This window comes from Schistocerca piceifrons, chromosome 6, assembly GCF_021461385.2.
Source record: "Schistocerca piceifrons isolate TAMUIC-IGC-003096 chromosome 6, iqSchPice1.1, whole genome shotgun sequence".
NCBI lineage: Eukaryota > Metazoa > Arthropoda > Insecta > Orthoptera > Acrididae > Schistocerca > Schistocerca piceifrons.
Window position 1 is genome coordinate 82751977 of NC_060143.1, and position 14285 is coordinate 82766261.

A 14285-nucleotide genomic window follows, 5' to 3' on the forward strand; every position below is an offset into this window, starting at 1 on the left:
AGTGCAGTATGCTGTGCTGAGCCATACTTTTCACATTGTACTTCCTACTGCAGTCAATGTTTTGGCTGCACTGTATTTCTGCTGAAAACTTATTTCATCTGTCTGTGTTCTGAATTTCACATTTGTGAAAAACGCACACTCTGTGTTAAATTTTTTTGTTAATTTTCTATAATGATAGGGTAGAAATAGAGAAAGAATGAAAAAGTGTTCTGCCAAAAAGGGATGCAAGAATTCATGAGTACTTACATTAAAATTAGCAGGGTCTCATTTAAATTTGTCTGTGTTGTGTCTGGTAATGGATAAAATTTCATCACCATGACATTCTGTTAATATTTGAGTTAGTTGAATACTGTTACTCTGTTGTGCTTTTGGCCATTTTATATGCAAAAATAGTAAAAAACTGCACACAGCCACTGACAGTAGGCCTCAACTCTTGGTAATGAGTTTCAAAGATGTTAAAAGTATGCCATCCTCTTAGCAAGACTACAGCACCTACCGAGATAATCTAAGTGCCTAAGATGATAAGCGTTGTGCTGCTGTTAATGCACACAGCTGTGCTATAGTGATTTGTTTGGACTCAAATAGAAAAGCTCTAGTGTGTCACTATTTTATTGCAGCTAAAACAGTCATCAACACTGAGTAAACCATTGTCAGGCATATTTTCAAAGTTTCATTCAGAACTATGTTTCATTAAGATTATGCTGTCTTTGCTACCGGATCTGTAGTTACTCTAATTTCTTCTCATCCGTTTTTCTGTCACCCCCAGGTAAAGAACTCGTGGCACCAAAAGCTATTAACAGTCAGCTCTGTTGCCTGGTTGCAGGAAATGCTTTTTATATTTATGTGTTGGTAGCGTCCTTATATTGTTTACATGACAGATGTGTTATTGAATTTGTCTGACGTAATTCTGATTTTAAATATCTCTGTTTCAGGGATTTCCGAAAACCGATGGCAGTTCAAGAAAAGAAAAATGAGCAGCATTACATTAGTAATTATAATGTACGTGTTCAGATAAATGTTCAGTTCTGATTTAATGTCATATCATAAGTTATTAAAAAAAGTGTTTAGTTAAATTGACATAGCATAATAATGTAATTGCCATATGTAGACTGATATATCATAAATTACAAAGTAGTTGAATGCCCATCTGCAATTGCTACTGATATTTGCCTTTGGCTTTGTATTGCACAGTAATTTCTTGTATTCCATGACCATTTTCTAGCTGTAGGAATGCTTTCTCCCCTAAAGGCATCTTTTTAGTCAGGTGATGAACATTTCATTGGGGATTTGCCCGAGGGCTGCTAAGGAAGTCTATGCACTCTTTATGCTGTGATATTGTTAAACATCCTACGTATGTCCAGATTAGTTTGCACCAAGATCCTGAGAAGACTTAAGTACACTGTTGTAATCAGATCATTTTCCCACAAACCATGCAAGATGAACAACTGCTACTTAATTTCACTTCCACTGACCAATCTTCATAGACAAGTAGAAAGTCACCATCGGAATGGCCTCATAAAATTGTACTGTGACATTATCGGGTGGAACCCAGCTCCAGTCTCTAGAGAAACAGTGCTGTGCTGTGCTGTCAGCTCCAGCAAAGTACCCCACATTGTGTACAGTAATTGATAACCTTGTGAGAATGTGGCAACATGCAGGCAACATGTTGTGAACCTGAAAACAGACTAATGTCAACATGAAGCTTCTCACTCGGTATGTGGCTGTCATCTCTTTATTAATTGTGGCTATGGTCTCAGTATCTGTGGGCTGTATGTGCTGCTAAATAAAACGTCTGCCCTGAGAGTTTTTTTACTGACAAAGCATAAAATAATTTTAAGCATTTTACTGTATAGTAGGTCCTGACATTAATCTGCCATTGGCAATTTAAAACCAACATTTTGGCAGTCTTCACACTAGAGCACAGAGCCATATTGTGAAGTTCATGTGTTCCCCTGCACTGCATGTTCATTCACACACCCAGCTCCCATTAGGCTGTTATCTGTGTCTTTACTTGTCTCTTTGAAAAACAGCGAAGTACTTCTTTGGTCCACCTAATGCCCATGCACCTAGCTACATCTCCATTTAATTTTAATTATGGCTACAGTTATGCCTTCCACCCCCTTCTAATCCTTGACCCAGTTGTTGTTTTCCTGCCTCTCTTAGTAATTACGACCCCACACCTGTCCATTTTTGATGAGTAATCCTAAGTTTTTCAATGGATTTCATGTTAAAAGTCTGTGTCTAATTTTTGTAATTCAAGCATGGTGACTGACAGATCATAAGCTTCTCAGACACATCGAAACCTCAGTTCTGAGAAATGTAGGCCACTTTCACTCTCCTATTTCTTTTACTGTCCATACATGTGTCCTGTTCAAAAGGAGGCAAATGCAAAAGGGTAAGGGGTGTATTAATCTACAGCGTTAAAATGTATCCTTAAGGGAAATGGCAGCAAGAGAAGGGAAGGGACACCAGGTGCACTCAGTGTGTAAGCCTGTTGGCCTCATTCAACAAGTCGAAGAGGCTGTCCTGGCAGCCCTTGAGGAACTAAGTGCCACCAGTTATTGATTGTGCACATGCTGGAACAAATAATGATTGTCATCTGGGCTCCAAGGTCATACTTTGATCATTCCAGTGACTGAAAGAGAAGGTTGAGAAGATCAGTTTTGCTCATGGACTTTCTTGAAAGCTCACAATGTGTAACATTGTTCTTGGATCATGGTCCCCTTGGTTTTGAGTCGAGTAGAGGGCTTCAGCTTGAGGCTTCAAAGGTTCTGTAAACAAGGTAGGCTGCGATTACCTGGACTTGCATCATAGGTTGAGAACTGTAGTGTCCCCCCAAATGAATCAGGTGCGCAGTGCACATCATTGGCTGCTACACAGGTAGCTGACTATACAAGGTGCATTCAAGTTCTAAGGCCTCCGATTTTTTTTCTAATTAACTACTCACCCGAAATCGATGAAACTGGCATTACTTCTCGACGTAATCGCCCTGCAGACGTACACATTTTTCACAACGCTGACGCCACGATTCCATGGCAGCGGCGAAGGCTTCTTTAAGAGTCTGTTTTGACCACTGGAAAATCGCTGAGGCAATAGCAGCACGGCTGGTGAATGTGTGGCCACGGAGAGTGTCTTTCATTGTTGGAAAAAGCCAAAAGTCACTAGGAGCCAGATCAGGTGAGTAGGGAGCATGAGGAATCCCTTCAAAGTTGTTATCACGAAGAAATTGTTGCGTAACGTTAGCTCGATGTGCGGATGCGTTGTCTTGGTAAAACAGCACACGCGCAGCCCTTCCCGGACGTTTTTGTTGCAGTGCAGGAAGGAATTTGTTCTTCAAAATATTTTCGTTGGATGCACCTGTTACCGTAGTGCCCTTTGGAACGCAATGGGTAAGGATTACACCCTCACTGTCCCAGAACATGGACATCATCATAGCACTGGCGGTTACCCGAAAATTTTTTGGTGGTGGTGAATTTGTGTGCTTCCATTGAGCTGACTGGCGCTTTGTTTCTGGATTGCAAAATGGCATCCATGTCTCATCCATTGTCACAACCAACGTAAAGAAAGTCCCATTCATGCTGTCGTTGCGCGTCAACATTGCTTGGCAACATGCCACACGGGCAGCCATGTGGTCGTCCTTCAGCACTCGTGGCACCCACCTGGATGACACTTTTCGCATTTTCAGGTCGTCATGCAGGATTGTGTGCACAGAACGCACAGAAATGCCAACTCTGGAGGCGATCTGTTCAACAGTCATTCGGCGATCCCCCAAAACAATTCTCTCCACTTTCTCGATCATGTCATCAGACCGGCTTGTGCGAGCCCGAGGTTGTTTCGGTTTGTTGTCACATGATGATCTGCCTTCATTAAGCTGTCGCACCCATGAACGCACTTTTGACACATCCATAACTTCATCACCACATGTCTCCTTCAACTGTCGATGAATTTCAATTGGTTTCACACCACGCAAATTCAGAAAACGAATGATTGCACGCTGTTCAAGTAAGGAAAACGTCGCCATTTTAAGTATTTAAAACAGTTCTCATTCTCGCCGCTGGCAGTAAAATTCCATCTGCCGTACAGTGCTGCCATCTCTGGGACGTATTGACAATGAACGCGGCCTCATTTTAAAACAATGCGCATGTTTCTATGTCTTTCCAGTCCGGAGAAAAAAAATCGGAGGCTCGGAGGCCTTAGAACTTGAATGCACCTCGTATGTATGGTGCACGTTATGATTTTTTTTTAAATTAGATGATTTTCCATTCAGTTTAGAAAATGAGAGCTGTAAGAGATATTTAAGTGCTAGAAGAACATGTAAAGAGTGCAAGAGTCCTAAAATTGAAGTGTAGCTAAAAAACATTTTAAAAAAAGAAAATACAGTGGATCTCCTGTAGTACTAGGTACAGAAAGCTGATTAAGATCCAGAATGGATAGCAGAGAGATTTTTGGAGAAAATTTAAGTGTGTATTGAGTATAGGCTAATTATAAATGTAGGTGGTGGTTTTGTTGCAGTACACTAGAAACTCAGATCCACCGAGATAGAAATTGAAGCTGCAAGCAATACTATTTGGACATGACTCATTATAAAGGGAGGGCATAAACTTATAATCAGGCCCTTCTGTCGACCAACAGACTCATCTCTGAGTGTAACCCAGGAGACTTTAATCACCCAACTATGAATAGAGAAAATGAAGTTTCACAGGTGGTGGGCATGAAAAGACAGCCTGCGAACTGAATGCCATCGGTGAGAGCTACCGGGAACAGGTAGTTTGTAACCCCACTCAAGGTGGAAATGTATCAGATGTAATCGCGACAAATAAACCGGACCGCTTTGAGGACACCCACATTGGAACTGGTGTCGGTGATTATGAGCCAGTTGTAACAACAATGGTTAGTAGAGACTATAAGGCAACTGTAGTCTGTGGCAGAATTTATGGCATCTGGGCCAGAGATGAAGAGTAGACAGCTGCACAGGTAGCCAGTCCACATTCGGTCTGTTTCCACATCCTGTACTGTGTAAACTTCTGTCATATTTGAGTTTTCTGTCGTCTTTTATACGCGTGAACCTGTGACTGAATGGCTTCTTTGATATTCTGGGTGCTCTGTGAGTTTTTTCATAATGGCTGAAGCAACTAGAGAGTGCCAGGTGTTACACAAACAGGCAAGGGTCCTTATTTTTAAAGTGTACTTTTTCTTCAAACGTGAGGCAGATTGTCTAGCCAGTCTACAATTTTTCCAAGCTGAAGGAACTTAATATCTACATTTCCATCTGTATCTACATCTACATAGAAACTTCTCAAATGGCACTACTAGTCATTTCCTTTAATGTTCCACTCGCAAATAGAGTGAGGGAAAAATGACTATCTCTATGCTTCCATATGAGCCGTAATTTCTCGTATCGTATCTTCGTGATCCTTATGTGCAATGTATCTTGGCAGCAGTAGAATCATTTGGCAGTCACCTTCAAATGCTAGCTCTCTTAAGTTTTCTCAATAGCATTTCTCGAAAAGAACATTGCCTTCCCTCAAGAGATTCCCATTTGAGTTCCGAAGCATCTCTGTAGCACTTAAGTGTTGTTCAAACCAACGGGTAACAAATGTAACAGTTGCTGTCCATGCACTTTCAGCCAAGTTGACAACACAGCATTCCTTGTGAGTTGTGCAGTCAGAGGCCATTTACACTGTCGCCAACTACGAAACAAATAGAAAAAGACAGTAGTATGATATCTCAATGAGGAACTTGAAATATTTAATTCAGGACAGGATTATGTAGAAGATCAGTGGCTCAAGTTTAAAAGAATGGTTGATCACGCATTGAATAGATATGTACCCAGTGGATGGGAGGGACCTTCCATGTTATGCAATCATGGTAAAGAAACTTCTAAAGAAACAGATACTATGCACACTGAATGTAAAACAAAGCATAGGGCTGTGGATGGAGAGACGCTGAATGAAATGATTCTGGTTGTCAAGTTGGCAATACCTGAAGCCTCCAGTGACTGTCCACTAGAATATTATTGAAGGATCTCTCTCAGAACCCAACAAAATAGTGGTCTGATGTAAAGACAATCACTGGTACCAAAGTCAATGCCCAGACACTCCTGGATGACACAGGAACTGAAATGGACGATAGAAAAGGAAAATCAGAAATGTTGAACTCTGTTGTCAAATGTTCTTTACAAAAGAAAATCCAGTAGTTCTACCCAGTTTAATCCACTCACTTCGCAAATACGAGCAAATTTGCAGCTAAATTAGCTCCCCATTTAAGCATAACATGCTCTAGTCCCTCAAACAAAAAACTATATCCAGTAGTTGGAAGAAAACACAAGTCATACCAATATACAAGAAGTATATCGGAAGTGATCTACAGAAATTCTATCCCAGTGGCCTCACCATCCATCTTTTGTAGATTCTTAGAAGATATTCTTGTATAAAAAGTAATGAGGTGTCTCAAACAGAATGACCTTCTCCATTCCAACCAGCATGGAATCTGTAAACATCTGTTATGTGAATCTGAACTCTAACTTTTCTCACATAATATCCAGAAAGCCAAGCTGTGAGGCAGAACAGAACTTCTTGTCTTTTGAAAAGGATTTGACTCAGAATCACACATACACTTTTTGCCAAAGTACCATCTTATGGCATATCAAACAAAATTCATGACCGAATTGAGGGTGTTTTGTCAAGGATGACACAGCAAGTTCTTTCCGATGGAGAGTCATCAGTGGGATAAAAGTAAGTTAGGGCGTACCAAAGGAAAGTGTGTTGGAATCCTTCCTGTTTACGTTGTGTATTAATGACCTTGCAGATAATATTAATAGTAATGTCAGACCTTTCTAAGAGGATTTAGTTATCTGTACTAGAAAAGAAGCTGCACAAATATTCAGTCAGATCTTGATAAATTTTCAAGGTTGCGGAAAGATTGACATCTTTCTTTAAATATTCATAAATGTAAAATTGTTTATTTTATGAAACAATGAAACGTAGTCCCCTATGGCTATAATATCAGTAGGTCACCATTGAAATCAATCAACTCATTAAATTCCAGACTGTAACAGTTTGTAAGGATATATCAGTAGGTCATAATTGAAATCAGTCAACTCATTAAGATACCACACTGTAACAGTTTGTAAGGATATGAAATGGAATGATCACATAGGCACAGTTGTAGGTAAAGCAAGTGACAGACCGGGGTTCTGAAAAAGTGCAATTTGGCCCACAAAAGAGACTACTGACAAAATAATTTGTGCGCCCCATCCCAGAATATTGTCCAAGTCAGCGGGATCCATACTATATAAAATATTACATGTATGCAAAGGACAGCACGAATGGTCAAGTTTGTTTAACCCAAAGCGAGAATGTCATGGAGACACTGAAGAAACTGACTGAGTAGACACTTCCACATAAGCACAAATTGTCCCATGAAAGCCAATTTGAAAATATTCAAGAACCAGCTTTAATTGAGACATCTAGGAATGTACTACAACCCCCTATGAATCACTCCCCTAGGAATAAGGAAGACAAAATTAGGCTTATTATGGTGCACAGAGGTATGTTTAAGCAATCATTCTTCCTACATTCCATCTATGGATAGCCTGGAAAGACTCCCCAATAACTTGCAGAATGGAAATTATCCTCTGCCATGAACTTTACACTGGTTTACTGGATATGTATGTAGTTACTGAACTAGCCAAACTTCAGAAAGCTAAGCTGATGGCAGTTCCACCAAAGAAGTGAGTGCTTCTGTATCTCAGAAGCTGGGTGGCACAACCAATCCTCATACTGGCCATGCACTTGCTAATACCTCATTCTTGGGCATACAGCTGTCCAATAATTTTATTTGGGAAGAGCATTCCACAGAGCTGCTGAAGCTTGCAAGCAAATCAGTTTTTTGAAGCAAATCATTTTTTTTGCAGAAACGGTTTTCTGAGCCTTATGTAGCTTATGTTTGCTTTCATTTCATAATGTTGTTTGATATAGGGGGATCTCTTCAAGCCAAAGTTTTTTGAGTCAAAGGATGTTTTATAGAAACTGTGTGTGGTGTGCACCGAATAACGTGCTGTAGTAAACTGTTTGAGGAGTTAAGTATATTAACTATGTATGGCTTGTCAGAGTATTTATTCCTCAGTAAAATTTATGGTAAATAACTTCTCTTTCCAACCAACATCTCAGTTCACAGTTTTGATAGAATCTGTGTAAACACTTGAAGAAATATACTTAGGCTCACAAAGAGGCCACTTACTGGGGTGCACACATTTTCAGTAATTTGTCAGCAAATATAATTAGTAAATGACAATCCAGTTTTAATTTTTTTACTCATTATACCTGTTTAATGACTACTAGACTGACTAAGGATAGCAGCAATTCATATTAACTCTACACATATTAATTCTCATGTAAAATAGGAATTCTTCAGCATCTTCTTCTTCTTTTTCTTCTTTAGTTCAGGGATAGGTGGCCACCTGTTTTGCCTTCATATTTCAGTAAAAGAATATTCTGTGTTGTTGCTGTTATTATTGTTATTGGTATATCTTTTGACATTTACAAATTCATGAAGATATCCTCACGTTGGTTGTACCGAAACAACTACATATCTCATCTGATTTATAGTAACATTCTTCCAGGAATGATTACATCTAACTTAAAGTGTATAGAAATAAATGTGTAATTTTCTGCATATCCTTTCCCCGCTTGATGAGTGTGAATCAGTACAACTGTCAGATGCACAAACTTTGAAATTACATTTAATTACTGGTGTGCACAACTATTTTACACCTTTTCAGCATTTTTCCAGTTAGTTATTAGTTCCACCCTTCACTTAAAGTGTCTCTTTTTCTTAGTAAATGGTGTTCCTTATATTCAGTATAAATTCACAGTTGTTATTCTGCTGTTCACAATATAATCAATTAATTTTAATTTTTGTGTAGTATATAAAACAAGAGCTATCAGCTGGTTCGAGACACATATCAGTGCACCAGGAGCCCTATCACTACGGTAGCCATTACTCAAATTCTGGCACAGTGCTGCATTTTCTCGTTCGACTGCCGCCCTTCACTAGAATGTTTCTGACGTATCAAGGTAAGTTGAATTGCCATTCATAGCTAGCTGTGCAAGTTACACTTGGCTTCTGTCTGTGCTTATGTATGCCACTGATATTCATACCTACTCCTCATCAAAACTGGAAGCAGTGGGTCTGAATTACCATTTTGTGCAAATTCATTTATTTTGAAAAGATCTTTGGACTCATCAATAAAATGTGACCCAACTTCCATTGAGAAACAAAGCAAGAATTCAATCTTTTTACTATACTAAGTGTGTATTCATGCACTCTGCTGCTGCTGATTCCATTATATTCTCGACAGTCGTAGGAGTGGTTTCCAGATCCATAAACATGGATGAAATTGAAGGAGTATGTGTTAACACAGCAAAGAAATAAATACGAGAGTAAAATTGCTGCATATTGTAAATTAAATAAGGTTTTCGAAACAAAGCTTTCAATATGTATAAAAAGAAAAACTTGCTACCAGTGTGTACTGACAGTTTTGTCTTACAGCAATAAGGTATGGGCTTCTAATACAGAAGCCTCTCTAAAATTGTGGGTTCCTCAGAAAGAAAGCTAGAGGTATATTTAAGAATTTCTAAGACAGCCAGGCAAACAAATAAATGTGTGAAGGAGACATAGTGAAAGACTTACTTATGGCTGTAATGACAACTGAGGAGTCGGCCAACAACATTTAGACTGCTGAATGAATGGTAGGTAGATCAAGGTGATTCTTTGCTGGCATTCAACGTATAAGAACTTGAATTTTTCTACCACTGAAAACTGTAAACTGATTGTAGTACTTCAGTTGTACAGCAGACAGGAGCTTAGAAGCACCAGCAGTTCATATACTTCATTTAGTTTCATTTTCTTAAGAGCTGTAAAGTAGAAGTGTACAGTAATAGTTTATTTACCTGTTTCCAGCAGTGTTGTTTGTTTTGTTGTAAGAGTTCACATATTTTACAATTTTCAATGTAAAGTGGGTAAACATGGTTGCAAGTTCTAGGGATGGTTTTATTTTTCATGTTTATATTTTTGTGTGTCACAGTTTTAGTAGTGCCACAGTTGAATGATTTTATCACTTGCTGTGGTCTGTTTGTTGTTCTGTAATTAGTTCAGACCAGCTTGGCTTAGAATTTTATTGTGGTTTCATATACTTTCTACAAAGTAGGAAATGGATAGGTATTATGCTTGTTGTGTACAGACATGATGAGGTGAATTGGCTGATGTTCTTGAAACAGCTAGAGGTTATGTTGACCACAGGTGACAGTCGTCAGGTTGCCAGTCTAAGGTGCAGTGATGCTGCAGCATTGGTGGAGAAAGCTGTGACACCATTGGTTCTGTCAGGACCCCCCCCCTCCCCCCCCCCCCTCAACCCCTCCTGGAAACTCTGACATCACTGCATGTTTTGATGTGCAACTTCTGCCCTGACTGACCTCTTTCAAGGGTGAGCTGCAGTCAGCACTGGAATTGTGAATCCCTAGGTGGAGGCCAAATGTTGGACCTAGTCACACGACTCTCCCCCCATCCATAGAACTACAAGTGCAAGGTGCTCCCCAGTGTCAATAATACATCTGGTCCAGAACAGATGCCATGTCCATTGAGTCAGCTGCCAGTGAGAGTAATGTCTTTTACATCTGCCGGTGTAGATTTTTAAGCTCATTTGTAATAAGGTATCTTAACCGGAATGACCTCCTTCGTGCCAATCAGGTTGAGTTCCAAAATCGTAGACCACATAGAACTCAGTTCAGCTTACTCCCACATGATATCCTGATAGCCATGTGTCAATAATGTTGAGTAGCTGCTGTCTTTTTGGACTTCCAGAATGAAAATCTGGAGTGAAAATTCCTTAGTCATGAAAGAATAAAACATGCAATTATGGTACTTCAGTAAATATATGTTGTTGGCTATTGCTACACTGGTATAGACTATTTCTCAGTTACAAACTAGGACATTTCAGGAAATTCAAAATTAATAATCTGGAAATATCACATTGATGTAAGACAGTTTCCACATTTAGTTTAGCCACACTGCATGCAGAAATTTTACATACACCAAGAAACTGGGTGAGTTTATAATGTTTCGCTTGTTCTAGGAATAAACCTGAATACATAATTTTCATGTCTGCTTTTCGCTGAACGTGTGCTGTAACTTTCAGCAAATGAATAACCCTTACTGAATGAAGCATGCTTGGTATCCATACTCTGTGTAATGAGACAGTTTTTGTGGTACTCTAATTATTAAAATGATGTAGACAACATGTTGAAAATAATTTTTCACCAATTTATTTCTTCAAAGACACACATCAAAATCTTATCCCGGATGGCCAAAGAGTGACACAATACTGGAGGAAATACTCTCACATTTTTGTGATCTACGGCTCCTGCCATTGGTACTTTTATAACAAACAACAATTACAAGTTTGCTTTATGTATTGTTTAAATTGAACATAATTTGCTTTCATAAAACTGGTTAAAATTTTGGCTTGGCAAATCATGACAACTTCCCTGATATGATTAGTATCTTGAAAATCTTGGTTTTTGTAATGAAATGTTATGAAATATACATTGAAAACAACACTTTTGACTATTTTACAGTGAGTTCTATCATAATTATTATTACTCTTTTGTATATTATTTGTATAAAGGATAATTTGAGTCTGTGTTGACATTTGTTTTAATATACTTTGGGTTTGGAGTACGATCCTTCCATAAATTTATTGAGATTATTTATTATACAATTTTCGTTGATAAATTAAGCAAGTAATGATATGATTGAAACTTCCGCATGTAGGTATAAGACTTTGCATAAAGATTAAATGAGAATATCACAATCTCCAAAACAGATGGTATCATTCTCTGCATTTTACTGTCCCATTCTGCTGCATTACAAAGTGTCTTGGATAATAATGAATTTAAATTTTGTCCAATGTGACATTTCTTAACATTCATGAAATTAGTTACACTGTCCACAGCATGAACACCAAATAGTTTTTCATCTTCCTCCACTCATATTACACAAATAAACATCCTACTATGTAGCCAGTTATGACAAGTACTACATTAATTCTCCATGCACATTATTGTAATCCCCATCACTTTTCTCACCCTCACTCCGATAACTCACTCAATAAGCCTCCTGTCCTTGGCTCAAATCCACCGTTGCTTCTTATTCTTTTTCTTCCGATAGCCTGATCCACTCTTGATTGCTCAATATCTCTTGGCTAACATACCTCCTCCATCATGTGGCACTCAACTTCAGTGGTGAAAATAGAAGTCATCCAGGCGCATGTTATGAACTTAACTTTACATTTCAAGTGCCATTGTAATATCTGATATCAGTATCACTTCGATGCCACCAGTGACCATTTCCTCTACACCTGCTTATGACAGAACATTGTCATACAACTATATGGCCTTCGAGGCAAACTTCCTTTTTTTAGAAATGTTATTACACTTCAAAAAACTAGTTTTTTGAAAGCCAGCTGTTCATTTACCCATTATTTTGTTACTTATAACAATCTAGCACGGAGGGCTGATTCACATCTTTTAAAATATGGGAAATTTCTGAGTTCCATTTTAACAGAAGAGGTGTATTTCTTTCCCATGTACATTAAGGCAAGCTATTGTTGTAATTCTGTCCTTGTTTTTTTTTTATTGATTTTTGATCAGGGTCTTCTAATCTGGAAGCTAGTCTCTTACTGTATAACATACAATAGAAAAGCCCAGATTCATTAAAAGCTATAAACCTGATGAATGGAGCCAACTTGTCTAAGCAAATAAAATATTTGGATTCATTTTTGAAATTTTCAGTAACTGCTGTGACCCTGGAAAGGCAATTACCGATAGTCACTGGCAGCCAGTGTGTTCTTTGTCAATCTTTCCACGTGTGTAAGCACATCTAGCTGGCTATGAAGTTAAGATCACCACCAGAAAGCTTCATGTTTCAACTATTACTTTCCCCTGCAATATCTGGCCAGAATTCAGAATACCATTCTCCCACTTTGTAGTAAACCACATAAAAGTGTAACATCTATCAACTTTTTCTCTGCTCATCCTGCTACTTTGTCTGATGCAATTGAAGTTCCAGCACCAAATTCAGTGACCGAGCGAGGTGACATGGAGGTTAGCACACTGGACTCGCATTGGAGAGGACGACGGTTCAATCCCTTGTCCAGCCATTCTGATTTAGGTTTTCCATGATTTCACTAAATCGCTTCAGACAAATGCTGGAATGGTTCCTTTGAAAGGGCGCAGTTGACTTCCTTCCCTATCCTTCCCTAATCCGATGCGACCGATGACTTCGCAGTTTGGTCTCCTCCCCCAAATCAACCCAACCAAATCCAGTAGCAATTCTTTTCAACAGTTCTTCTTTATCCATTGTATGCACTTCATCTTATGTTTTGTCCATGGACACTACCACCTTCTTTCTCTTACACTCACAGCAAATAGGGGCAACACAGTACTGTACAACTCAGTGTTAACTTGTGTAGTGATATCATGCTAGGATCCACATATGGTGGTAGGCTGAATTTAAATTTAATGATTGTCATTGCCAGTTCTTTTCACTGTTATTTGCAGAGTATGAAATACTGTACAGTTATTTGGATGAACTAGAGCTCCCGATTAATGAGGGCAAGTTAGATGAGGTTCCACGGTGTTTAAAACATACAGTTTTTTTATTGTCAGCCTTATAAATTCTTCACCTTACTGTTGTACCATAGAATTGTCCCTGTTCAATACCATACAGAGATTTAAAATGCAAAGAAAAGTCTTTGCCTTCCTCTCACATGGTATACCAATTTGCTTCATACCGAGATGTGAAAGAAATTATAGTCGTTTCTAAGCTTTAAACTATTATAATTCCTGGCAAATGTACAACTTGTTGCCTGTAAACATTGCATATTAAGATATCTTCATCCTAGCCACTTTCATAAAGTAGTTGCATAAACAATAATTTTACATATAAGGACAAGGCTGTTATCTTTGTATTGTGTGTAATACCAGTTTTTGCACCTCCCTGCAGACAATAACTTTGACATCCCAGACCGCACATTCCATTCCTTGCACACCACTTGGAGGCTCACGAGTTCTGATTCTACCACTGATGTCAAGGAGATGGTCCCAGAGTTCTTTTACTTGCCCGAGTTCCTGCTGAACAGTGAAGGTAAATGTACTTAGATTTATCTTGATTTAGACTCATTATAATGTACTGTTTACTTCCTGATTTTTATTTATTTTATTATC

At 38.6% G+C, this 14285-nt stretch overlaps 1 protein-coding gene across 1 annotated transcript in view; it reads left to right on the plus strand.

Moving 5' to 3' along the window:
• Nucleotides 1-14285, plus strand: part of LOC124803150 (lysosomal-trafficking regulator) — a 593053-nt gene that overhangs the window by 525952 nt on the left and 52816 nt on the right. The window contains exons 46-48 of the mRNA XM_047264331.1: nucleotides 933-999; nucleotides 8927-9077; nucleotides 14065-14205. Of these exons, the coding sequence (XP_047120287.1) occupies nucleotides 933-999; nucleotides 8927-9077; nucleotides 14065-14205 (359 nt within the window). The remainder of the gene's footprint in view (nucleotides 1-932; nucleotides 1000-8926; nucleotides 9078-14064; nucleotides 14206-14285) is intronic.